This window comes from Hyperolius riggenbachi, chromosome 7 (assembly GCF_040937935.1).
Source record: "Hyperolius riggenbachi isolate aHypRig1 chromosome 7, aHypRig1.pri, whole genome shotgun sequence".
Taxonomy (NCBI): domain Eukaryota; kingdom Metazoa; phylum Chordata; class Amphibia; order Anura; family Hyperoliidae; genus Hyperolius; species Hyperolius riggenbachi.
Genome location: NC_090652.1, coordinates 155,593,039 through 155,619,700, shown reverse-complemented (window position 1 = coordinate 155,619,700; position 26,662 = coordinate 155,593,039). Strand labels below are relative to the sequence as shown.

At 47.2% G+C, this 26,662-nt stretch overlaps 1 protein-coding gene across 1 annotated transcript in view; it reads right to left on the bottom strand.

The window, feature by feature from the left end:
* The window catches only part of LOC137524663 (uncharacterized), a 104,778-nt gene that overhangs the window by 21,023 nt on the left and 57,093 nt on the right, over nt 1-26,662 (bottom strand). The window contains exons 9-12 of the mRNA XM_068244786.1: nt 23,272-23,426; nt 19,457-19,702; nt 13,505-13,661; nt 841-919 (exon numbers count right to left, since the gene is read on the bottom strand). Coding sequence (XP_068100887.1) covers nt 841-919; nt 13,505-13,661; nt 19,457-19,702; nt 23,272-23,426 — 637 coding nt within the window. The remainder of the gene's footprint in view (nt 1-840; nt 920-13,504; nt 13,662-19,456; nt 19,703-23,271; nt 23,427-26,662) is intronic.

Genomic DNA, 26,662 nt, shown 5'->3' with positions numbered 1-26,662 from the left:
CGACATTCTGAGTTTAGTTCCACTTTAAGCCGGCTAGGGTGTAGATTTAAACTTCCCCCCATGCAATCACACTGTTCCTGTTGCTCTCATCGATCCATTGACACTGCAGACCACTTGCTCTGATGTCACAGTGATAGCAGAGCTTCATATCTCGCTGTTCTTGACCCCATGATTACTGTAAGACAATCACAGTATTGACAAGCCAAAACAGGGAAAGGACGACTCTGGTCCTCAAAGGGATACTGTAGGGGGGGTCGGGGGAAAATTAGTTGAAGTTACCCGGGGTTCCTAATGGCCTCCCACAGACATCCTGTGCCCGCGCAGCCACTCACTGATGCTCCGGCCCCGCCTCCTGTTCACTTCTGGAATTTCTGACTTTAAAGTCAGAAAACCACTGCGCCTGCATTGCCGTGTCCTCGCTCCCGCTGATGGCACCATGAGCATACTGCGCAGACCAAAGACCGTACTGGGCTTGTGCAATACTCTCCTGGTGACATCAGCGGGAGCGAGGATGCAGCTGCGCAGGCGCAGTGGTTTTCAGACTTTAAAGTTTGAAATTCCAGAAGTGAACCGGAGGCGGGGCCGGAGCATCGGTGAGTGGCTCCGTGGGTACAGGATGTCTGCGGGGGGCCATTAGAAGCCCTGGGTAAGTTCAACTCATTTTCCCCCGACCCCCCTACAGTATCCCTTTAAGGGGTTAAAACCATTCAGTACCAATTGAGTTAAACATACTAAACAAACAAAACAAATAAGACAAAAGGAAAGACCAATACACATTCCTTTTAAAAAAAATTCTAAATAACCCATAAGCATCATGATCTAGTAAGTCCATCATATTACCTGCAGAGTGGCGAATTGGTCCTAAAGTCAAAAGTTCTCCTGCTTCTGCAGCACTGCGAGACTTAGGTCTAGAGCACACCTGTAACCCCCAGAAAATGGAGTGGAAGAAATATTAAAAAGAACACTGTAGAATCGTATTTTTGTTATAGGTAAATATGAAAGATTCAGATTAATGTAAGCATCTTATTGATATATCTTAACCTTTTAAAGAGACTCTGTAACAAAATTTTCAGCCTTATTTCTTCTATCCTATAAGTTCCTATACCTGTTGTAATGTGGTCTGCAGCCTTTCCTAGTTGCACCATGGCTGTATTATCTCTGTTATGTAATCTAATCTTTTTTTTTTTTTTTTTTTTTTAACTCAGCACACAGACCCAAATTCATGAGTAATCAGTTACATGGGGCATTAGCAATTTCTTTTCTTGCCATACCCCTAAACTGAGATGTGTGATCATCATCGTTTATTCATCGTAGATTGGTAAGAGCTAAATAAGCATAACTATAACTTTCTTCACCATTAAACTCTTTTTCCTCACAATTACATGATTGTTGCTGAGACAGTTATCTATTTATCCTTCTCATATCACAATCCTATACATTTGCCCCATCAACATCTTGTATATACTCCTCTCATCTCTCCATCCTCTCTTTTGAAGGGTATCTGTACCCTGTAGAATCATCCAACAAACATAGACGTCCCAAACGTATCACTCACAGTCCCCCATCATCCACTCCTTCCCAGAGGCCCATCATCACACTCTAATACCGACCATCACCGCCCCCTTCCAGCCCCAACAGCGTTCGCCAGCGATTCCCAATTTTTAACTCAGTCCCTCCCCGAGTAAATCTAACCGAGATTAGCTATAAGGCTTCTCCATGTTTCTTCTACTTTATTCGTAGTTCCCAGATCCTTGTTCTTACACAGTTCATCCATCCTAACAAACCATTCTCCTATATCTAACCTAGACGGATTTTTCCAGTTATTAGCGATCATGCTTTTGGCAACTATCGTGCCATATTCTTTAATCAGAGAGCATCCAAGTTTTTCTTTTTTAGCTGTATAACTAAGGATTGCTTCTTTCGGTGTAAGTTCAAATTTTTCTTTTAGCAATCTCTCGGCCAAGAGGGTGATATCATCCCAAAATTTTCTAACTATCGGGCACTGCCACCACATATGTAAAGTACCACCGTCCCCCTGTCCACACCTCCAGCACCTCACCTTGCGGTTCGCAAACTTACCAACACGGGATGGTGTCATGTACCATCTACCAATTGTTTTAAATTGAATCAACTGTAACCTTGGATCTTGGATTTTAAAAGTATTTACCCATATTTGTGGCCATAACCCTTCCAGACTGGACCCCAGGTCAATTTCCCATTTCCTGCAATATGCAGGAAAGTCCTGGTCACATTCTGCTGCGCAGATATCTGAATATAAACTAGAAATAGATTTATTCATTTTTTTTCCCAGATAGAAATGTCTCTCAAAATTATTCAGATCCCTCCTCTGAACCACCCTCGAGGCAAACTTATAAAAGAAAATCTAATCTTCTTTCCTCTGATGGCTTTGTCAGGCTCAGGCACTCAGGCAGGAATGTGCTGCTCTGTTTGTAATAGGATAGAAGCTATACACACCCTCTCCACGCCCCCTTCATGCTCTGTGTGAGTCACAGACTGAGCTCCTCTCAGCCTATCCCACTCTGGTTAGCAGCCATGTCTTTTGTTTGTAAGCACTGCCTAAAACTGGCAATTACAAGCCAGGATCGCAGCAGGGAGTGGCAGAAACCGCACAGAGGGGCTCAGGAGAACATCATGAAGAGAATATTATATAGGAGAGAACAGCGGCGTCAAAAGGATAAAGAGGGGCCGAGTGTTGTTTGTTTTGCTAGATGCTGTAACTCCTTTTTCTTTTGCCTGAGGAATCGGGCGCTGACCCGTGAAACGCGTTGCTTTGTTTTATCTGGAGTTCGTTAATAAATAGACTGAATGTACAGTCGTGTTGTGTCTGCTTGGAGGAGGTAAGTCCACCACTGCCTCCTCTAATTACCAAATTTTTGGCTTTTAAGCTCCTTTAAAACCCCTTTTATCCTTTTGGCCCCTCTGTTCTCTCCTATATAATATTGTATCCACCCTGCGTGGAGGGTTGCGACCAGTGGTGCTCAGCAGAGCTCGAATATTCGAGTAGCTCGAATATTCGAGCTCTTTTTCAGCTATTCGAGCTCGGTATTCGAGCTCCGAATAGCTGGAGCTATTCGAATGGGCTATCCGAGTACACTCGAATAGCCCATTCACTATTCGAGCTATTCGAGCAACCCGGCGCTATTCGAGCTCGGTACCGAGCTCGAATAGCGTCATAGCCCAGATTGATGTCCTTAGAGCCAATCAGAGGGCTCCCAGGCCCTCTGACGGCAGCCAATCACAGAGGGGGACCCTGGCCAGCCCCTACCCTATAAATAGCGGCCGCCATGTTACGTTTCTCCGTGCTTGCCTGAGAATTGTACAGAGAGAGAGTTGCTCCTTTGTGCTTTGGCTTAGCAAGAGCTCTATTGTGGTCATTTACCTAGCGTTTTTGCTCACATACACCTCCTATACACACCTATATTGTTGTTAGTTATTTAGACATTGTATTTTAGTTAGTAGCTTGTGTGTTACATTAGAGACAGGCAGCTGCTGCAAGCTTACAGGTTTAGGCCTCAGGGGGGCCTTGCCTCTGTGGGCAGCTGTCCTCTGTTTATTTCTCTCATCTATACCAGTATTTCTGCTGTCCTTTACTAATAGTATTGTAGTTATACTGTACTAGGAGTAGGACACTCACTGACTGTCACTGTTTATAGGCTACTAGCTAGCTCCTGCGTGTGTGCACTCACTCACTGTCTGTGTGTACACACACTCTATTTCCTTCTGATTACTGATAGATTATTGTTAGTTAGTTGTACTTACTTACTACTTACTCTTACTGTACCCGTAGGGACACTCACTGTCACTGTTCATATAGGCTACTAGCTCCTGCGTGTGCGCACTGCACTCACTGTCTGAGTGTACACACACAACACACACTCTATTTCCTTCTGATCGCTGATTGATTATCGTAATTAGTTAGTTGTACTTACAGTTACTACTTACTCTTACTGTACTAGGAGTCTAGGACACTCAGTCACTGTCCATAGGCTACTAGCTCCTGCGTGCGTGCACTCACTGTCTGAGTGTACACACACAACACACACTCTATTTCCTTCTGATCGCTGATTGATTATCGTAATTAGTTAGTTCTACTTACTTACTGTTACTACTTACTCTTACTGTACTAGGAGTCTAGGACACTCAGTCACTGTGTTCATAGGCTACTAGCTCCTGCGTGCGTGCACTCACTGTCTGAGTGTACACACACAACACACACTCTATTTCCTTCTGATCGCTGATTGATTATTGTAATTAGTTAGTTCTACTTACTGTTACTAATTACTCTTGCTGTACTAGGAGTCTAGGACACTCAGTCACTGTTCATAGGCTACTAGCTCCTGCGTGCGTGCACTCACTGTCTGAGTGTACACACACAACACACACTCTATTTCCTTCTGATCGCTGATTGATTATCGTAATTAGTTAGTTGTACTTACTGTTACTACTTACTCTTACTGTACTAGGAGTCTAGGACACTCAGTCACTGTGTTCATAGGCTACTAGCTCCTGCGTGCGTGCACTCACTGTCTGAGTGTACACACACAACACACACTCTATTTCCTTCTGATCGCTGATTGATTATTGTAATTAGTTAGTTCTACTTACTGTTACTAATTACTCTTGCTGTACTAGGAGTCTAGGACACTCAGTCACTGTTCATAGGCTACTAGCTCCTGCGTGCGTGCACTCACTGTCTGAGTGTACACACACAACACACACTCTATTTCCTTCTGATCGCTGATTGATTATCGTAATTAGTTAGTTGTACTTACTGTTACTACTTACTCTTACTGTACTAGGAGTCTAGGACACTCAGTCACTGTGTTCATAGGCTACTAGCTCCTGCGTGCGTGCACTCACTGTCTGAGTGTACACACACCCACACTCCATTTCCTTCTGATCGCTGATTGATTATTGTAATTAGTTAGTTCTACTTACTGTTACTACTTACTCTTACTGTACTAGGAGTCTAGGACACTCAGTCACTGTGTTCATAGGCTACTAGCTCCTGCGTGCGTGCACTCACTGTCTGAGTGTACACACACCCACACTCCATTTCCTTCTGATCGCTGATTGATTATCGTAATTAGTTAGTTGTACTTACTGTTACTACTTACTCTTACTGTACTAGGAGTCTAGGACACTCAGTCACTGTCCATAGGCTACTAGCTCCTGCGTGCGTGCACTCACTGTCTGAGTGTACACACACCACCCACACTCTATTTCCTTCTGATCGCTGATTGATTATTGTAATTAGTTAGTTCTACTTACTGTTACTACTTACTCTTACTGTACTAGGAGTCTAGGACACTCAGTCACTGTGTTCATAGGCTACTAGCTCCTGCGTGCGTGCACTCACTGTCTGAGTGTACACACACCCACACTCCATTTCCTTCTGATCGCTGATTGATTATTGTAATTAGTTAGTTCTACTTACTGTTACTACTTACTCTTACTGTACTAGGAGTCTAGGACACTCAGTCACTGTGTTCATAGGCTACTAGCTCCTGCGTGCGTGCACTCACTGTCTGAGTGTACACACACTAAATTTACTTGTGATTACTACTGATTATTGTAACTGCTAGTTGTACTTCCTGACTGTTACTACTTACTTACTGTACTAGGGGACACTCACTCAGTCACCTCACCAACCAACCCACTCCATTAAAGTACCCCACTTTTTACCCGCCCTTTTAAAAAACTTTTGTCTATACGCCCAAAACATTGAAGATGTCTGGAAGTGGCAGCCAGCGCGGTTTGGGCAAGGGCAAGGGCAGCAAGGGAATCAGGAGGAGAGGGAGCAGCATTGTGGCAAGCCGCGGCCGCGGGCGCGCCTCCATGCACAGTTCCGCAGCAGCAGCAGCAGCGTCAGTGGCTAACATTCCTCCCATAGCCACTGGCCGTGGACGCCTTGGGCGCCGCCCAGCAGGAGCATCTGCAACTCACGCTGCAGAGACACAGCAGCAGCAGCGTGTAGCACCTGCTCCCATTTTCCTCCAGCCGGGTCGGAAACGTCCCATTGAGGAAAAGGATGCAGACACTGTGGTGCAACTCATGACGGAGGATGAGCAGCCCGCCATCAGCTCTGCATCCGAGGCCTCCACCCTCACCACCACCACCACCACCACCACCACCCCTGTTCGCAGCAGCCGCCCAGCAGGGCCTGGGGAGGAGGCCAGTTCACCATCAGTCGCCGACCTGTCACTCAGCAGTCTTTTTACCCCAGGCACCATCAGGGTATTGTCTGCTGTTGTTGGCAATTTTGAGGAGGAGATGCTGATGGGCACTTTGGGGGAGGAGGGATTGGACAGCAAGACTGTGGCGACAGTCAAGCGTCCCATCCATGCATCAGGAGAGGAGTTTGGGGGGTCATCATCCCAGCAGGACATGTTTCAGGAGGGGCATGATGATGATGACCCGGTGACAGACAGAGACTGGGTGCCACCACCTCCAGGGGATGTCGTCCTCAGCAGCTCTGAGGAGGAGGAGGAGGATGCGCTTGTGGGCCTTGCAAGGAGGCGCATCATTGCAAGCATTGGCAGCGTCCCACAGCCTGCTGGTGTCTCAGGCTCAGCAGCAGCAGCAGCATCAGCCAGTACCACCACCAGCTGCACCCAAGCCCCCCCCCCAACCACCACAGGGAGACAGCAGCGCTTCCATGCCGTAGGGGGATGTTTCTGTCACCAATCTGGCGGTTTTTCACCATGCCCACTGTGTACAGCAAGTACGCCACTTGCAACCACTGTCAGCGGAAGTTGAGCAGAGGTGCAGACCCCTTAAAGTTCTGCACCAGCTCGCTCATCAACCACCTTGCGGCTAAACATTTCCACCAGCATGAGGAGTTCCAGAGGCTGAAGGCATCTGGTGCTGGCAGTGGCACCACACCCATCACTGCACAGCCTTCAGCAGCAGCAGCAGCAAGAGCAGCCACCCGCCCTCCTGCTCCTCCAGCAGCACCAGCAGGAGTGCGGAAACGCACTGCTCCTCCCCCCTCTGCAACTCCTGCCGCCGACACTGAGGCCTGTTCTGGCAGCCAGTCCTCAGTGGCCTCCTCTGCTGTGTCTGCTGATTCCCGTGTCAGCAAAAGGCCACGCCAGAGCCTTTTGAGCGAGTCCTTCCAGGGGGTGGTTAGGGCTCTGCCTCCCAGCAGCCGTCGCGTGCGGCAGCTGAACGGCTTGCTGGCACGGGCCATGTGCTCCCAACTCCTGCCATACACGCTCGTGCAGGAGGGGAGCGACATTCGTGCGCTGCTTGCTTGCGCAGCCCCAGACTGGCAGCTCCCCAGCAGACACTTCTTTGCCCGCAAGGCCATTCCTGCACTGCACCGCTTTGTGATGGCCAATGTGGAGCGAGGGCTGGAGCACGCGGTTGGTGAAAGGGTCCACGTCACCATGGACTCCTGGAGCAGCCGCTTCGGGACAGGCCGCTACCTGTCCTTCACTGTCCACTGGGTCAGCTTGGTGGAAGGGGGTGAGGATGGGAGAGCAGCAGCGGGCACAGCAGCAGCAGCAACACAGTGGGTGGTGCCACCCCGCAGGGTCAGGGGAACTGCAGCAGGTTCCTCCGATCCTCTGCCATCCTCCGGCACACCTGGCCAAACCCCCCGCCTCAGCAGCAGCGTGAAGGCCCGCCACTGCCAAGCGCTGCTGCACTTGGTCAGCCTTGGGAAGACCAAGCTGACGGCAACCCATGTGTTGGCCAAACTCCAGGAGCAGGAGAGGATTTGGCTGACCCCCAGAGGCCTCAGAGTCGGAGAGGTGGTGGCCGACAATGGGGCCAATCTGGTTGCCGCAATAGACAGGGGAAACCTGACCCACATCCCCTGTCTTGCCCACGTGCTGAACCTGGTGGTGCAGAAGTTCCTGCGCACCTACCAGGGGATGGGCGAACTGCTGGAAACGGCAAGGAATGTTGTGCGTCACTTCCGGCGCTCGGCTGCAGCCTGTGCGAGCCTGGAAGACGTGCAAAAGGAGCTGGATCTGCCACGCCATCGGCTGATCCTTGACGTTCCGACTCGCTGGAACTCCACCCTGGCGATGTTGGAGCGTCTGGTTGAACAGAAGCGCGCTGTCAAACAGTACCTTGCCCTGGCCACTGTTTCCGCCGCTCAGAGAAGGGACAAGACCAGCAACATCCCGTCCATCGTCCCCGATGATGACTGGAGGCACATGCAGCAGGTGTGCTTTGTGCTGGCTCCCTTCCTGCAGGCCACAAACATGGTGAGCAGGGACCATGCTATGGTCTGCGAGTGGGTGCCCCTGGTTTCTCTGCTGAACAGGGCCCTCGATGCTTTGCTGGAACAGGGAGCGGCAGCCTTGGACCAGCAGGAGCGGCAACCAGCTGCGCAGTCCACCTCTGAGGGGGAGGAGGAGGAGGACTTGGTGGAGGTCCCTGACCTGGCTGCTGATGAGGGGGATCAGCACAGCGCAGCTGAGTTGGTGCGGGGGTGGAGAGAGGATGAGGCGGCAGAGGAGGAGGATGAGGACAGCACTGACGTCGATGTGCCAGCAGACGTGGCCCGCCTCTTCCCAATGGCAGCGCACATGCTGACGTGCCTGCGCAGGGACCCCAGGGTGATCCAGATGAAGCAGAGGGAGGAGATCTGGATCAGCATGATGTTGGACCCACGCCTCAAGGGGAAGTTGAGCCAGTTCCTGCCGCCTGCAGGAGGAGACCCAGCGCAACAAATAAGGAGCTTGCAGCAGGCCCTTGTTGAGCGCTTGGAGGAAGCCTTCCCCCAGCCTTCCACCCCCACTGTCCAGCAGCCAGCACAGAGGCAGCAGCAGGTGCCTGCATCCAGCAGCAGCAAGCGCCCCACAGACCTGCTGTCTCTCAGCCACGAGCTCTACAGGACTGTAGAGGCTCCGGCAGCAGTGACTAGAGAGGAGATGCATGCAGCAGCATCCTCCTCCGGTCACAGCCAGCGCCTGACCCGCATGGTGGCTGACTACATGGGGTCGTACAGCGGGCTTGACAGCGATGCCCCTGTTGATCCCATGGAGTATTGGGTCAAGCGCATGGAGATCTGGAGCGAGCTGGCGCAGTACGCCCTGGAAGTGCTGTCCTGCCCCCCTTCCAGCGTGCTGTCCGAGCGCTGCTTCAGTGCAGCTGGTGGCGTGGTCACCGAGAAACGCTCACGTCTGTCTCACAAGTCTGTGGACAGACTGACGTTTCTCAAGATGAACCAGGCGTGGGTGGAAGGCGAGTTCCTGGCCCCTGTTGTCGGCGAGAGGGGGACATGAACTGGCTGCCGGAACCATCGTTAATGTGCCTTACCACCCTTTACCACCTCCTGGCTCCTGCTCACTAAGCCAGCCTGGTTCACTTTGACTATTACGTCGCCTGCAGCCACACATTTTACACCTACAGTGGGCTGCTGTGTACTGCCCTTCTGCTGTCTGTCTGTGTTTCCCACTGCCAGGGTACACAGAATTACCTTCTTCTGCTGCCACTCTGCCACCAGCTATTACGTCAAACAATAGCTATATTGGTTGTAAAACCAAAAACCAAAAAACCATAAAAAAAAAAAAGGTTTAATTTTTCTGAGGTGCCCGGGTTGAAAACTGTGTTGTCCCAGTTGTGTATTGGACACAATGTGGGCTGCACGACCGCTGTCTGGGACCTCCTGTTGTGTTTATTTACAGCCCTGGTATCACCGCTAGGTACCAGGGCTATTATGTCACGCTGCCTACCTGCTGCCACACTCACACTGCTCCTCCATACCTCCTCCTGCTGCTGCTGCTGCTGTCTGTCTGTGTTTCCCACTGCCAGGGTACACAGAATTACCTTCTTCTGCTGCCACTCTGCCACCAGCTATTACGTCAAACAATAGCTATATTGGTTGCAAAACCAAAACCAAACAAACCATTAAAAAAAAAAAGGTTTAATTTTTCTGAGGTGCCCGGGTTGAAAACTGTGTTGTCCCAGTTGTGTATTGGACACAATGTGGGCTGCACGACCGCTGTCTGGGACCTCCTGTTGTGTTTATTTACAGCCCTGGTATCACCGCTAGGTACCAGGGCTATTATGTCACGCTGCCTACCTGCTGCCACACTCACACTGCTCCTCCATACCTCCTCCTGCTGCTGCTGCTGCTGCTGTCTGTCTGTGTTTCCCACTGCCAGGGTACACAGATGATTTACCTTCTGCTGCCACTCTGCCACCAGCTATTACGTCAAACAATAGCTGCTCGCCTACTCCTCCATTCCTCCTCCTGCTGCTGCTGTCTGTCTGTGTTTCCCACTGCCAGGGTACACAGAATTACCTTCTTCTGCTGTCACTCTGCCACCAGCTATTACGTCAAACAATAGCTATATTGGTTGCAAAACCAAAACCAAACAAACCATTAAAAAAAAAAAAAAGGTTTAATTTTTCTGAGGTGCCCGGGTTGAAAACTGTGTTGTCCCAGTTGTGTATTGGACACAATGTGGGCTGCACGACCGCTGTCTGGGACCTCCTGTTGTGTTTATTTACAGCCCTGGTATCACCGCTAGGTACCAGGGCTATTATGTCACGCTGCCTACCTGCTGCCACACTCACACTACTCCTCCATACCTCCTCCTGCTGCTGCTGCTGCTGTCTGTCTGTGTTTCCCACTGCCAGGGTACACTACACAGATGATTTACCTTCTGCTGCCACTCTGCCACCAGCTATTACGTCAAACAATAGCTGCTCACATTACTCCTCCATTCCTCCTGCTGCTGTTGCTGTCTGTCTGTGTTTCCCACTGCCAGGGTACACAGAATTACCTTCTGCTGCCACTCTGCCACCAGCTATTACGTCAAACAATAGCTATATTGGTTGCAAAACCAAAACCAAACAAACCATTAAAAAAAAAAAAAGGTTTAATTTTTCTGAGGTGCCCGGGTTGAAAACTGTGTTGTCCCAGTTGTGTATTGGACACAATGTGGGCTGCACGACCGCTGTCTGGGACCTCCTGTTGTGTTTATTTACAGCCCTGGTATCACCGCTAGGTACCAGGGCTATTATGTCACGGCGAGCTGCCTGCCTCATTGACTGCCTGCTGCCACACACTCATCCTCCTCCTCCTGCTGCTGAATTTACCTCCTGCTGTCTTTGTGTTTCCACTGCCAGGGAGCACATACAATGGCGCTTCCAACATGCGTGCGCCCACCAGCTATTTGTTACGCTCAAAAATAGCTGCATTTCTTTAAAAAAAAATTGAAAAGAGAAATACGTGAAGAAGAAGAAGACGATATTGAAAAAGAAGGAGAAGATGAAGATGAAGAAGAAGATGAAGAAGATGATGAAGAAGAAGATGAAAAAGAAGAAGAAGATGAAGAAGATGAAGAAGATGAAGAAGAAGAAGATGAAGAAGAAGAAGATGAAGAAGAAGAAGAAGAAGATGAAGAAAATGATGAAGAAGATGAAGAAGAAGAAGAAGAAGATGAAGAAGAAGAAGAAGAAGATGAAGAAGAAGAAGAAGAAGATGAAGAAGAAGAAGAAGATGAAGAAGATGAAGATGAAGAAGAAGAAGAAGATGAAGAAGATGAAGATGAAGAAGAAGATGAAGAAGAAGAAGAAGAAGATGATGAAGAAGAAGAAGAAGAAGATGATGAAGAAGAAGAAGAAGATGAAGAAGAAGAAGAAGAAGAAGAAGAAGACAATATAGAAGAAGAAGAAGAAGATATAGAAGAAGAAGATCTAGAAGAAGAAGAAGAAAGATAAAGAAGAAGAAGAACAAGTATATACAGTAACACTACTGAACAAAATTAAGGACACAACTTCTCTTTCCACATTTTTTTTTAAAGGAACATCCCCACATAATCACTTGCTGTTGTTACTTGGAAAAAAAGATGTTTCTTGCATCATTCACCCTCAAAACAAGTGTTGGAAGCTATTTAAGGCCAATTCGAATAGTCAGCTCGAATAGTGAGCTCGAATACCGACTCGAATAGTGAGCTCGAAGTCCGAGGTCGAATCGAATAGTAAAAATTATTCGACTCGAATATTCGACTGACCTCGAATAATTTACTATTCGAATTCGACCTAACTCGAATTTTGAAAAGGAGCATCACTAGTTGCGACCCTTTTCTACTATCTACAGAGAGCGACTTCTTATTCCTGAGTGGGGTCAGCATAATCTCCCCACCTGCCTTTACAGTGGTTGCCTATTGGTGACCCATGCTTGTGAGTATAACAACTATTACTCTTTGTCATTAACCCCTTTGTCAATACATACTACACTATTGGGGCTCTTGGTGTTCCTCTGTTTATAATGAATAGAATGGTATGCTTTTTATTGTAAGAATTTTAGAGTACAGATTCTCTTTAATACTTTTTAAATACATATGATTCATTAACTTATATGCACATAGAACATTTATATATTTTATTACATGTGCTTTCTCTTGTTCATTGTCTGTAAATTCATAGTCTGTAAATTGTGTGGACAGTGTTATGTATCTGCACTCGATCAGTACTGACATCTGATAGGTCATTGCTACTGTTTGAGTGCAGTGATTGGCCCAATAATGGTGCCGTGGTCCTACCCACGAGACCATCGGCACCAGTTAGCAAAAGGAGCAGTGGGTGGCTGTGATTGGCCGGTCTAGTGCCAGGACCCCTGCCTGATTAATTTCATGCCAAAGCTTCCCCGTCTGACTGGCCAAGGTGATGGCGAGTGTAGTGGGGGTCCATTAGAAGCCCAGGGATTGCTATTGCTGGGGGTGGGGACCTACTAGATGGCCAGGGAATAGTTACTATTGAGGTGAGGGATGCTGGAGAACTTATACTGAGCCTTTCACATTCTGAGGGATGTCTATTTACATATGTGACAGCCTCCCTCATCTTTCATGAACACAGAAAGTCAGCAATTGCAGTAAAGGAGCTCCAGCTAGCCCAGGGACAAGATCAGCTCCGGGCCACCCATGAGGCAGGGTGAGGAAAGTTCCTCAGGTGGCATAAGTGGGGGAGCCCACCTGATCATGAGTAGAGGGGCCGCTGAGCTGGAGGGGGTAGCAGCCAGGAAGGGGGAGCACTGTACTTCTGCAGTACAGTCAGCTGCATTGCAGGAAGTGACGCGAGTAGTGGAACACAGCGCTGGATCACGGAAGTAGGTGAGTCATTGCTTCCCCCGCTGCCTGACAGAAATGAAATGCTGTGCAAATAGCTGGAGGTGGAGGACGGACTGGAGAGCCCCAGGTGAGGGGGGTCTGACTCACCCTCCCCACCGCTGTGCTCGCTGCTCCCCCTTCCTGGCTACCTATACTGGGGGCAATTATACTACCTATGGGGGGGGCATCCTTAAAAGTTTGACTCAGGTCGCAAAAAGTCTAGAGCCGGCCCAGGACAAGACTGAGGATTTTTATAAGTTTGCAAATGTTAATAACTTTTATTCTATTAAAGGCTATAAAAGCTTGATTCTAAAGCATCATCATTAAAACCACAAATGCATTAAAGAAATAACACTGGGTTCATATATACAAGTAATACAATTTACTGTATCTAGCAGATAACTTACAGGAACACATGATGACTTTTTATCGCAAAGATGTACTTGACAATGGAGGTAGGCCGTATCGTACTCAATAAACTTGAACATCTGGAAGGAGAACTGAGACTGGCTAGAAATGCCATTAGCAGGAACTTGTACTGTTCCATCATCTTCATTAGGACAACTATAGAAAGTAAAATAAAAAAGGTAAAGGTAAAATGAAGGTAAAGGTGAGGTGACTCTAGAGAATGTGCTGTTCTTGTAGGTATTGCAGTCTGTAACATACATGAGAATTTACTGGCAAGTCTGGCATCACAACTGCATTTTCTCTCTTCAATTGCCCAATGCTCTATCTACAGACTAGCACAACATCTTTAGGTCAGAACCCTTCAGTTAACTTGTATCCACTTTTTGGTTGAATAGGTCAGAAAGTGCAAATGTCAGAGGATCAGTAAGACAGCCAGGCAAATAGAACACCACCAAGGAGTCAGAATCAATGACATCATCCATGTTAATTTCATCCAGGTTTGCTGCACTGTGGTTGAATTGGTGCATGGCACCTTTTTAGTCATTCGCATGCAGGGCCGAGCCTGGGCGGGTGCTGCGGGTGCAAGGCACCCAGGCGCCTGCCTCTGAGAGGCGCCGCCCGGCCGCCGCTCTCCCCCTGTGGCCGCCGCTCGCTCGCTCCCTCCCTCTAGCCGCCGGCGCCGCGTCAGACCTCGATCAGGCGGGCGGGCGCTAGGACCTAGCACGCCGCACTGATATGCGGAAGTGACATCACTTCCGCATATAGAGCGGGTGCGCCTGGCGCCTTCTTACTGGTCGGGTCGCCCGCTGATTGAGGTCTGAAGCTGCTGCAAGGTGAGGAGGGAGCGGCGGCGGCAGAGGCAGCAGCGGCGGGAGGGGAGGATTGGGTGCGCTCCTGTCACTACCTAAACGGGGACCCTATACCCCCTGGCTACCTATCCTGGGCACATATTACCCCCTGGCTACCTATCCTGGGCACATATTACCCCCTGGCTACCTATCCTGGGCACATATTACCCCCTGGCTACCTATCCTGGGCACATATTACCCTCTGGCTACCTATCCTGGGCACATATTACCCCCTGGCTACCTATCCTGGGCACATATTACCCCCTGGCTACCTATCCTGGGTACATATTACCCCCTGGCTACCTATCCTGGGCACATATTACCCCCTGGCTACCTATCCTGGGCACATATTACCCCCTGGCTACCTATCCTGGGCACATATTACCCCCTGGCTACCTATCCTGGGCACATATTACCCTCTGGCTACCTATCCTGGGCACAAATTACCCCCTGGCTACCTATCCTGGGCACATATTACCCTCTGGCTACCTATCCTGGGCACATATTACCCCCTGGCTACCTATCCTGGGCACATATTACCCCCTGGCTACCTATCCTGGGCACATAATACCCCCTGGCTACCTATCCTGGGCACATAATACCCCCTGGCTACCTATCCTGGGCACATATACCCCCTGGCTACCTATCCTGGGCACATATACCCCCTGGCTACCTATCCTGGGCACATATACCCCCTGGCTACCTATCCTGGGCACATATACCCCCTGGCTACCTATCCTGGGCACATATACCCCCTGGCTACCTATCCTGGGCACATATTACCCCCTGGCTACCTATCCTGGGCACATATTACCCTCTGGCTACCTATCCTGGGCACATATTACCCCCTGGCTACCTATCCTGGGCACATATTACCCCCTGGCTACCTATCCTGGGCACATATTACCCCCTGGCTACCTATCCTGGGCACATATTACCCCCTGGCTACCTATCCTGGGCACATATTACCCCCTGGCTACCTATCCTGGGCACATAATACCCCCTGGCTACCTATCCTGGGCACATAATACCCCCTGGCTACCTATCCTGGGCACATATACCCCCTGGCTACCTATCCCGGGCACATATACCCCCTGGCTACCTATCCCGGGCACATATACCCCCTGGCTACCTATCCCGGGCACATATACCCCCTGGCTACCTATCCCGGGCACATATACCCCCTGGCTACCTATCCCGGGCACATATACCCCCTGGCTACCTATCCTGGGGACACTGGCTGTTTGTCATTATGTGCATTTGCTGGTGAAAAGCAGTCTCTTGTTATGTGAATTTGCTGGTGAAAAGCAGTCTCTTGTTATGTGCATTTGCTGGTGAAAAGCAGTCTCTTGTTATGTGCATTTGCTGGTGAAAAGCAGTCTCTTGTTATGTGCATTTGCTGGTGAAAAGCAGTCTCTTGTTATGTGCATTTGCTGGTGAAAAACAGTCTCTTGTTATGTGCATTTGCTGGTGAAAAACAGTCTCTTGTTATGTGCATTTGCTGGTGAAAAGCAGTCTCTTGTTATGTGCATTTGCTGGTGAAAAGCAGTCTCTTGTTATGTGCATTTGCTGGTGAAAAGCAGTCTCTTGTTATGTGCATTTACATGGGGAAAAGCAGTCTCTCGTTATGTGCATTTACATGGGGAAAAGCAGTCTCTCGTTATGTGCATTTACATGGGGAAAAGCAGTCTCTCGTTATGTGCATTTACATGGGGAAAAGCTGTCTCTTATGTGCATTTAGTGGGGAATTTTTGTCAGTAAAAATAATCTTTTGTCAGTAAATTTTTAGGTATTTGTCAGTAAAAAATAACGTGAAAGGTTGGCAACACTGGCAGGCTGTGTGGCGCAACGGGAAAGATACAGGCAGCCCACCTTGGGCTTGGCAGGGGGGAGGAGCCGATGTCAGCGAGCGAGAGTAGGGTGGCCGCAGGCAGCCATAAATACGCAGTGTGTGACTGCGTCGCACTCGCAGAGCCTCTCAGCCTGAGTCAGTCCAGAGACTAGCAGACTGTCACTCGCAGGAAGCCAAAGCCAGCCAGGAGCAAGCCCATGGAAGAGGGGTAGGAATGGGGTATCACATGCATGCGTAAAGAGGTGGAAGGTGTGGGTGTGATTAGGAAGGACATGGGTGTGGTTATGTGGTTGGGCGTGGTTAATTTAACCACTCCCATAGGCGCCAGAGAAAATCTTGCACCCAGGTGCCAGGCACCCCAGGCTCACCCCTGTTCGCATGTATGAATCTTTGCCAGGTGCCCCATAATAGCAGATCATTTTTAATAAAGCAGGAGCTGTGCTGCAAGCCCTATGTTATAGTCCTCAAAATGGGTCAGCAGCTCCAAACAATTATAGCTCTTATAGTATAAAAATAGCTCTTATAGTAAATTCATTAAAAGTTAACAAAAAGTGAGGGGCTGTAATCCAGCGACAGCCCGCTGTTTCAGGCTAGATAGCCTTTCCTCGGGCTGGACAGCCCCACACTTAGGCCTCTTGCACACTGCATGCATTTCAGATTCCGATTCCGCTTTTTAATCTGTTTTTACATCCGATTCCGATTCAGATTTTTAATCTTAACTGCATGCTGCGTTTTTTGATCCGTTTTTCTGTTGAATGTATTCAAGGAAAATCGGAAACGGAATCGGAATCGGAAACGGAATCGGAATCGGAAAACGGATTTGCAGTGTGCAGGGAGCCTTACACTGTCCAATCTGAGGAAAGGCTATCTAGGCTGAAACAGTCGGCTGTCACTGGATTACAGCCCCTTACTTTTTGTTACTTTTCAATGGATTTACAATAGAAAAAACAACGTTTTGTAAAAAATAATAATACCTTTTAATGGCTAACTGATAGAGTTAAATTATGCAAGCTTTCTGGGATCTAGTCCCCTTCTTCAGGCATATTTTCAGATATTAGCTGAAGTAAAACACTGATGCAAGTAAATAGTAAACACGAAGATGACTGTTGTGCTGGTTACTATTTACCTGCTTCAGTGTTTTACTTCATCTAACAGCTGGAAATATGCCTGAAGAAGGGGACTAGATCCCAGAAAGCTTGCATAATTTAACTCTATCTGTTAGCCATTAAAAGGTATTATTATTTTTTACAAAACGTTTTTTCTACCTATATAATTTGTTTGGCTAACACGGTACAGTAACTTTTTTGCTACATTGGATTTACAAGAAAGAGCTATTTTTATAGTAAAAGACCTATAATTCTTTGGAGGTGTTGACCCATTTTGAGGACTGCATACGGTTGAGGGGTATGGAAGGACAGATAGGTCATAGCACTTCAACTTTGATTGCACATGGGTGCTGATCACACCAGGAAAAAAAAGGCCCTAAGTTATATTCAGCTGGCAGAGACTACAGAAAATCAGCCGCCATGGTGTCACTCAGCAGACTACAGAAATATGGATGACAAACCTGCAAGCTTATTTCCAGCCCCACCTGAACACCTTAGTCACTAGTAGAAACATATAGCCATGTTCCTCCCTAACAAGTATAGCTATATCCCCCACCATAACAAGTACAGAGATGGCCCCCCATAATAGGTATTGCCATGTCAACAATACATATTGCTATGTCTTTAAAAAACTAGTATTGCCATGCCCCCCCCCCCCCCCCCGTGGCGTAACAATAGGGGCTGAAAGCCATCCCACCCAGGGCCGTTTTGGGGGGCAGGAGTGGACGCAGCATGAGGGGAAAACATTTCACCACCTATACCATATGCGGGGAGGGGGGCCACTCCTCCTCTCCCTCACCTCGGGTTCTCCCCTCAGCGCTCCCTCTCCAGCATTAATAGATGCCAGCAGCGGCGTGCAGGAACACAGACATACCTCCATGCGTTCCACGCGCCGGAGGTGCCTCTCTCTAAGCGTCTGATGCTACTTCCTGTTTATCAGGAAGTAGAGTGTGGCACTTCGAAATCAGACCTCCGCAGTGGAAAACATGGGGGTGTTCCACTGCGGAGGTAGGTGGCCAATGCTCTCCCCTCATGCTGCGACCCCTCCTGCCCCCCAAAACATCCCTGAGTGGGCCCCATTGGGGGCCCTATCCAAATTTTCACAGGGAGGCCCAGTAATTTCTAGTTGCGCCTTGACCTATCCCCAAAAGTTCTGCCACATCTCCCCACATGTGCTGCCAAGTCCCCCCACAAGCAGGGACGGATCTAAGGGGGGGGGGGGGGCACGCGGGTATCTTGACCCAGGCGCAGTTTGTTGAATTCTTAAAAAGGCGGCAAAATGAATGGCAGTTTAAGCGCCAAAACCTGACCTTTAGGCGCCAAAACCTGACCTTGCCCCAGGCGCAACTTGGTCTTGATCTGCCCCTGCCCACAAGAACTGCTCCCACCCAGATCTCCCATGCAAAACAAATCTCTCCTTGCATTTGTTTTCATTTGCCGCTCTCCTCATGCCTGTTTTCATCTTCTGTCATGTGATGTCATGAAACAACTGATGAGAGATGGTGATGAAGGTAAGGAGTAGGCACATGATGTGAGATGTAACTATATCTCTTTCCAGTATGCTTCTCTGTACTACTCTGCATGGAGAGGGGAAGCAAATCAGGAATATTTCTTCAACTGTAATGAATAAAATAAGCTAACTGACTACAAGTCAACCCCTTCTATTGTTAATTAAAATTTGTCAAAAATACTCAAAACAAATTACAAAGAAACAGATTGGGCTTTATTCACAAAGCGGTGCTAACAGTTAGCACCCTGGTGAAAAGCCCCTTATCACGCCTAAACTCAGTTTAGGCGTGATAAGTTCAGGCATGATAAGTTTAGGCATAATAAGTTTAGGCATGATAAGTTTAGGCGTGATAAGTTTAAGCACCAACTGGGTTAGCACCGCAGTGCACAGCTGATCAAAAGTGTTGCGCTAGCAAAGTCTGGTGCACTTCGCATAGAGTTTAATGGCGCTGCTTTGCGCGTGGGACTTTGCGCGCGATCTAAACTTATCTAAATTTATCACGCCTAAACTTATCACGCCTAAACTGGCTTTTCACCAGCGTGGTGCAATGGTTATCACGCCTAAAGTCTTTTACTGGGTTAGCACCGCTTTGTGAATCGAGCCCATTGAAAGCAAACTAACATGAACTGCATTACCTGTTCAAAATAATTCTATATTTTCTTGTATCCGCAGGGTTGTTTGTTGGAGTTGCATAGCATTGTTCCATCACCAGGTTGAACTGGGTCTTGTCCCCTTTGGAAATGAAAACTCCAACATATAACCTATCTTTGGTTGATATGACAGCTTGTCCTATTGCATAGGGTATTAGGTAACTTGCATCTTTATATATAGCCATTTTCACTTCAAACGTTCCACTGCCCTGAATAGGGATATAAGTAGTACTGAAAAATACAAAGTGTAAATAAACAGGTTAGATTACCGATACTTTCTGTGGTCCTGTGATCTTATCACTTCTAAGTGAAAGTCAAATTTACATTAACCCTCCTGGCGATCTATTAGAAACCGCCAGGGGGCAGCGCAGCACTATTTTTTAAATTATTTTTTTTAAATCATGTAGCGAGCCTAGGGCTCGCTACATGATAGCCGCTGTACAGCGGCATCCCCCCGCCTGCTTCAGGAAATCCCGTTCAAAGAACGTGATTTCCTGAAGGGCTTCCCCCGTCTCCATGGCGACAGGGTCGTGACGTCTAAGGGAGTCCCGATCCACCCCTCAGCGCTGCCTGGCACTGATTGGCCAGGCAGCGCACAGGGTCTGGGGAGCTGGCACGGCGCGGCGAATCAGCGCGGAGCGGCGACGATCGGAATACACACGCAGCTAGAAAAGTGCTAGCTGCGTGTTGCAAAAAAAAAGTATGCAAATCGGCCTAGCAGGGCCTGAGAAATCCTCCTGCGTGGCATAGCCCAAGCTCAGCTCGGGCTTACCGCCAGGAAGGTTAAAGCAAATCTGAAGTAATAAAAAAAAGAATTAGCTCAGTAAACGGAAGCCGCTGGAATTTTTCAGAAACTTCCCCCGATTTTCCACTGCCTAACAGGATTCTTCTTCTCGGCCACTCTTCCCTCTGTGTATGTATGAGTATGTAGAGTTTGTGCCTGCACATTAGTAAGGAGCAAAATGCCGTACATGAGTGGCTCCATGCTACTGCGCAGGCTTGGGCTGTACTCATGGGCAAATGATGGTGCCCCCCCTACTCAGTAACATACTGTTAAGTGTTCTCAGGCTCTAGCGGCATACAGTGAACAAGATATGGTCTGTAAAAAACTTTCCATATCAGCCTGAGTCTACATAGGCATTAAAGTGATCCTTAAGTGTAACATAAAAAATGAGATTTACTCACCTGGGGCTTCCCTCAGCCCCCTGCAGCTGATCGGTGCCCTCGCAGCCCCGCTCAGATGCTCCTGCACCCGCCGGTTTGGCCGTCATCGGGAGGCCGCAATAGCAGCATAGGGGGTGATATTATGGCTGAGAACGCGAAGAATCATTCGCGTTCCCATGCCTGTCGGCCGGTGACGGCGAACCCGGAAGTGTTCGCCGGCGCGTCCTGGAGCGTCGGAGCGGGGCTGCGAGGGCACCGATCGGCTGCAGGGGGCTGAGGGAATCCCCAGGTGAGTAAATCTCATTTTTTATGTTACACTTAAGGATCACTTTAAGTAAACCAAGGGTCTTATCTATTTGCCATAAATACCTCACAATCCTTTCAAGATTCCTTGTAATTAATGTATTTGGCTGGCGTCTGTATTTGCAAACAAATCGCCCTACCTCCTTCTGATTGTATGTTCTACCATTGTCATTCAATAGGAATAGAGTCTGAAGAAGCCTTACAAGCTGAAAGCTTTCCGTTTTTAAATTAGCCAAAAAATGGCTAATAATCCTGATTCAAAACTTCCTGTCCGTAAAGTACAAGCTGTAGTCTGTCTCCACCCCTCTCCCCCCCCCCCCAGCCATTATTGAATTAGCCACAAAATGGCTAATAGTCCTAATTTAAAACTTCCTGTCTCTAAAATACAAGCTCTAGTCCATCTCCGTTCCTGTTCAGAGAACAGGGAACACTGCAATGTGGAGATCCAAGGAAACAGTTGAATATGGATTTACAGGCTGTGAACAATCATGCTAGGATAACAGGTCAAAGCTCAGTGCAGCAGGGTTCAATCATATGCGGTAAAACAGACCAAAGGTCAGGACAGGCGGAGTTCAATTATATGCGGTGAAACAGAGCGAAGGTCAGGGCAGGCGGAGATCAAGCATAAATAATAAGAGAAGCCAGGAGTTGGGCCAGGCAGAGAGTAGTCAGGTAACAAGCCGAGGGTCAAACACAGGTAATCAATACAGGAGCAATAGTGAGCCAAACACAGAGGCTATGACTAACCAACCTGCAGGGAACTAACAGAATTGGCCACCAGACTGACACTGACCATTATAGTGTGAATTTGCATCTAGCTCCAATTTTCCTATCTCAAGCATGGGCAGACACGAACCATAGTTCGCAAATGATCATGCACGTGCAACGATCATTGCTGGGCATCTGAACATGACCTTCCCAGCAAGCGCATGGGCTGGACAGTGGTGAGTGAGTGTAACAACTCAGCTGCAGCTTTTCAACTACCATTGCCTTTGGTACTGGTAGTGTCAAGCCAGTCAGCAGCTTTTTCAACAAAAACATTCACAATCAGGGACTGTTTCTGTAGATCCACTGATTAAAAATAAAAAAGGCCAAAAAATACTTATTACATATGAAACTCCCTATTTAAACGTAATATAGAAATCTATTGCAGTATACTGAACTTCAGTACCCCTGGAAAGTAAAAAGATAGGTATACACAACTGTTGCCACCCAAAGGGATTGTGTCCAATCACTCGGGCGACAGTTTGGTTAATTAAGTGCTGTATAGGAGGAGGTGGATGGACAACACGTGGCACATAACTGAGTGTACTCTGGCAGTAGTGGTGGCTGGAAGGTGTAATGGTTAGGGGCTCTGCCTCTGTTACAGAAGACCTGGGTTCGAATCTCGGCTCTGCCTGTTCAGTAAGCCAGCGCCTATTCAGTAAGAGACCTTAGGCAAGTCTCTCTAACACTGCTACTGCCTATAGGGCGCGTCCTAGTGGCTGCAGCTCTGGCGCTTTGAGACCGCCAGGAGAAATGTGCAATATAAATGTTCTGTGTTTATTTTGTCTGTGTTTAAGGATAGTCAATGAGATACAAGTTATTCCAAATTGATGCATGATTATGCAAATTCTGTATTCACATTTCTGCAACTTAAAAAAATAGACCAATTCAATTTTGTCGTGGCAAAATTCAACTGGCCCATTTTTAAGCTGCATAAATGTGCATACAAAATTTGCATTACGTTTGCACCAACTTGGAATAAATGTGCTTAGGTGTCACTGTTATACTGTATGTAAATGAGGTAGTCCCTCATATTACACAGAAGTAGAAAGATTGGACATCGAAGAGTATATAATTAATGGGCACCTTAATACTTCAGCCATGCAAAAAGCAGGTTACAGGCTGAGCGAGTCATTGTTGACAAGTAGTCAATGTTACGCAAAAAAGTTTGCCTAAAATTCAAATTACATGTAAATTACTGTGTATGCAGCTTGAAATTCAACCAATACAAATTGGCAGGACGTTATTCTGATTTCATGCTGCATATAATTTACATAAAATTTAATTTTAGGCGAACTCATTTGCATCTGATTTACCATTTCTATTGACGAGTTCCAGCACAACACACTACATTTGCTTATACAAGGCTGCTGTGATCCTGGGAGTTAACAATGTGTTTTTTATATCACAGACCATCTACACATCAAAGGTAAGATATTCTGTTTGCCTGGTATACCTACTTTATCAGGTGGACAGATATTTGAGTCAATTCATTCAAGTTTGGAACATAGCATACAAAAGTAACATTTCTTAAATAAATAAAAACACACACACAAATTAAAATGTACCTGACAATGGGGATCAGGCCATCAGGATAAGATACGTTCATGTCAAGGGGATATACACAGGAGACATTAATATAATAATCCTCTCTGTAGATAATTTGCGATGGATTTGGTCCCAGATAGATAGTGTTGTTGTAAATGGCATGTGTCCTATTTGTCTTTTGTGGGAAAATAACAGTAAATTCTTTTACCAACAAAATATCACTGAATCTAAAACAAATTAAACAGTACTGGCCACTTAATGGGGAATACTGAAGTAGAAGAGACTTTGGGTATCAATTTATTTCTCTGCCTGTCTATCTATCTATTTATCTATTTTTTCATGCTGCCCTTAAAGTAAGCGTCTAAGCAAAAAAAAAAAAAAAAAAAAAAGATCCACTTACCTGGGGCTTCCTCCACCCCGTGGCAGCCGCCTTGTGCCCTCGCCGCAGCTCCGGAGGCTCCCGGTCTTCTGCGCTGCAGAACCCGACCTCGCCAGGTTGTGTTCCGCGTCGGCGTCCTCTGCGCTCCACCACACGGGTCACGTGGTCTGGCCGACGTCATCAGGACGATACTGCGCAGGCACAGAACTACTGACACTTACCTGGGGCTTCTACTGGCCCCCTGCAGATAACTGTCCCTCACCATCACTGAAGAATCTTTCGTTCCTCCGCTGCCAGTCACCGTCTAACTAGACGAATGCAACTGCGCCTGCACGCTAGCCAGCCGCATCTGCAGGAGCTTCCTGCGCAGGCGCAGTACAAGAAAACGTTGCAGTTGCATTCGTCTAGTTAGACGAATAATTAGACAGTGACTGGCGGTGGAGGAGCGGAAGATTCTTCAGTGACGGCGAAGCCCCAGGTAAGTGTCAGTTTTTGATTTTTAAAGGAGCCCACAGAACCCTTTTAAGAGGGTTGAATATTGGAGTCGGCTTATACACGAGGTCCACTTGTATTCAAATATATATATGGTAAATCAAAGCTGAAAAGCCACCTGTTTAGTCTGACATTTATAATTTATAATCACATAACTTTTTCCCCTGTAACACACCACAAACGGCAGCTATGTACTGATCAAGCTTATGTGCTTTGAGTCCTACAGGAGAAAAGCACTTTACAAATGTTTTGTGGTTGTTGTATTGTTGAATTGAAGCCTGTGTGGATTAAAGGGGCACTACAGCAAAAAAACTGTACATTTTAAAATATGTGCAAACATATACAGATAAGAAGTACATTTTTTCCAGAGTAAAATGAGCCATAAATTACTTTTCTCCTATGTTGCTGTCACTTACAGTAGGTACTGGAAATCTGACAGAAGTGACAGGTTTTGGACTAGTCCATCTCTTTATAGGGGATTCTCAGGGATATATTTATTTTCAAAAGCACTTAGTGAATGGCAATTGCTCTGTCCAACTGCCAAAAAACTGTGTAGCGAGCAGGGAAGCTGGCCAGCATTATTGTTTAAATCCTTTTTCGGGAATATCTTTATAAAGAATACAAGCCTTGCTGAGAATCCCCTATGAAGAGATGGACTAGTCCAAAGCCTGTCACTTCTGTTTTCTGTCCACTGCCTACTGTAAGTGATAGCATTATGGTAGCAAAGTCATTTATGGCTCATTTTACTCTGGAAAAAATGTACTTCTTATTTATATATGTTTGCACATATTTTAAATTGTACAGTTTTTTACTGTAGTGCCCCTTTAAGTACCTCTAATGCCTGTGCTAAGCTCTGAGAGCAAAAGCTAGCTTCAAAGATGCTGTGACTGATTATCTGTGCTGCTGCATAAGAAGGGTTTCTTCTGCTATTAGCCTGACTGCCACCTGGTTCCAACACATATTCTCATTTTAAGTCGTTTTATGTGAGGTCTAGGCAAGTTGTATGATAGTGAAGTTAGTCATCACTAGGAGTGGACAATGAGTTGCTAACTATGCTAAATGTATCTGGTCCATTTCAAGCTGTATACATTTGCATGAAAATAACAATAGCTTGTAATTAAAAATAAGCACCTCATTAACAATACAATACAATACAATACAATAACATTTCTATAGCGCTTTTCTCCCATAGGACTCAAAGCGCTTAGGCTCTCTCAGATTCAGTAGTTAGTAGGATGAAGTATTCACACAACAAAAGTTATATTTCTGCAAATGCCAGACTGAACAGGTGGGTTTTCAGTCTGGATTTAAACACATCCAGGGATGGGGCTGTCCTGATCTGTTGAGGTAAGGAGTTCCAAAACATAGGGGCAGCATGACAGAATGCTCTGGGACCAAAAGTTTCCAAGTGGACTCTGGGTATGACTAGATTATTAGAACCTGTGGATCTGAGAATGCGGGGATTGCTACGCAGCTGTAACATATCTTTCAAGTATCCAGGGCCTAGATTATTCAGGGATTTAAATGTCAGTAGGCCGATCTTGAATAGGACCCTCCATTCTATAGGTAGCCAGTGAAGGGAATGCAGGACTGGCATTATGTGGCAGTGACGGGGTTGGTTGGTTAGCAGTCTGGCAGCAGTATTCTGTATCAGCTGTAGGCGGTACAAGACCTTTTTTGGAAGGCCAGTGTAGAGAGCATTGCAGTAGTCCAGTCGGGATGTGATGAAGGCGTGGACTAAGGTTGGCAGATCTTCTGGGGGTATGAGGTGCTTGATTTTTGCAATGTTCTTTAGGTGAAAATAGGATGATTTCACCACCGCAGAGATTTGAGTTCTGAAGTTTAAATCCCCATCAATTAGAACTCCCAGGCTACGCACATGATCAGAGCTGCGTAGATCCGTGCCTCCTATTCCCAGTGGTGAAGACTGCAAGTTAAGTTGTTTTGTTATCATGCTCTGCCCTCCAATCAGAAGGACTTCAGTTTTGTCTGCATTTAGTTTCAGCCAGTTGTCATTCATCCATTGCTGTAGTTCACGTAAGCAGGCGTTTATAGTTAGAGTTGGGTCTGTCACACCAGGCTTGAAGGAAAGATATAGTTGGGTGTCGTCTGCGTAGCAGTGGTATGTCAGGCCATGTTTTTGGATTAGTTTTCCCAATGGTAGCATGTAAATCGTGAAAAGCAGGGGAGAGAGGATTGAGCCCTGGGGCACCCCATACTTAAGTGTTACAGGGGTGGACAGGAAGGGCCCCATAGACACTTTGTGGGTTCTGCCACTCAAGAAGGATTGGAACCACTGAAGTACTATGCCATCAATGCCGCAGTATTCCTGTAGCCTGTTTATCAAGATACAATACGCAATCACCTCATTTGTATGTTTTTGAGATTGTATGTATTTATTTATTTTATAATAACTGTAGAGGCTATCTCATTGCTTTCTCTTTTTTGCAGATAGTGCCAGAACCTGGGCTCTAGTGCTGCATGCAAGGAATTATGGCTATCCCCAATGCCACTGTGCTGCCCAAATCTGAAACAAGAAT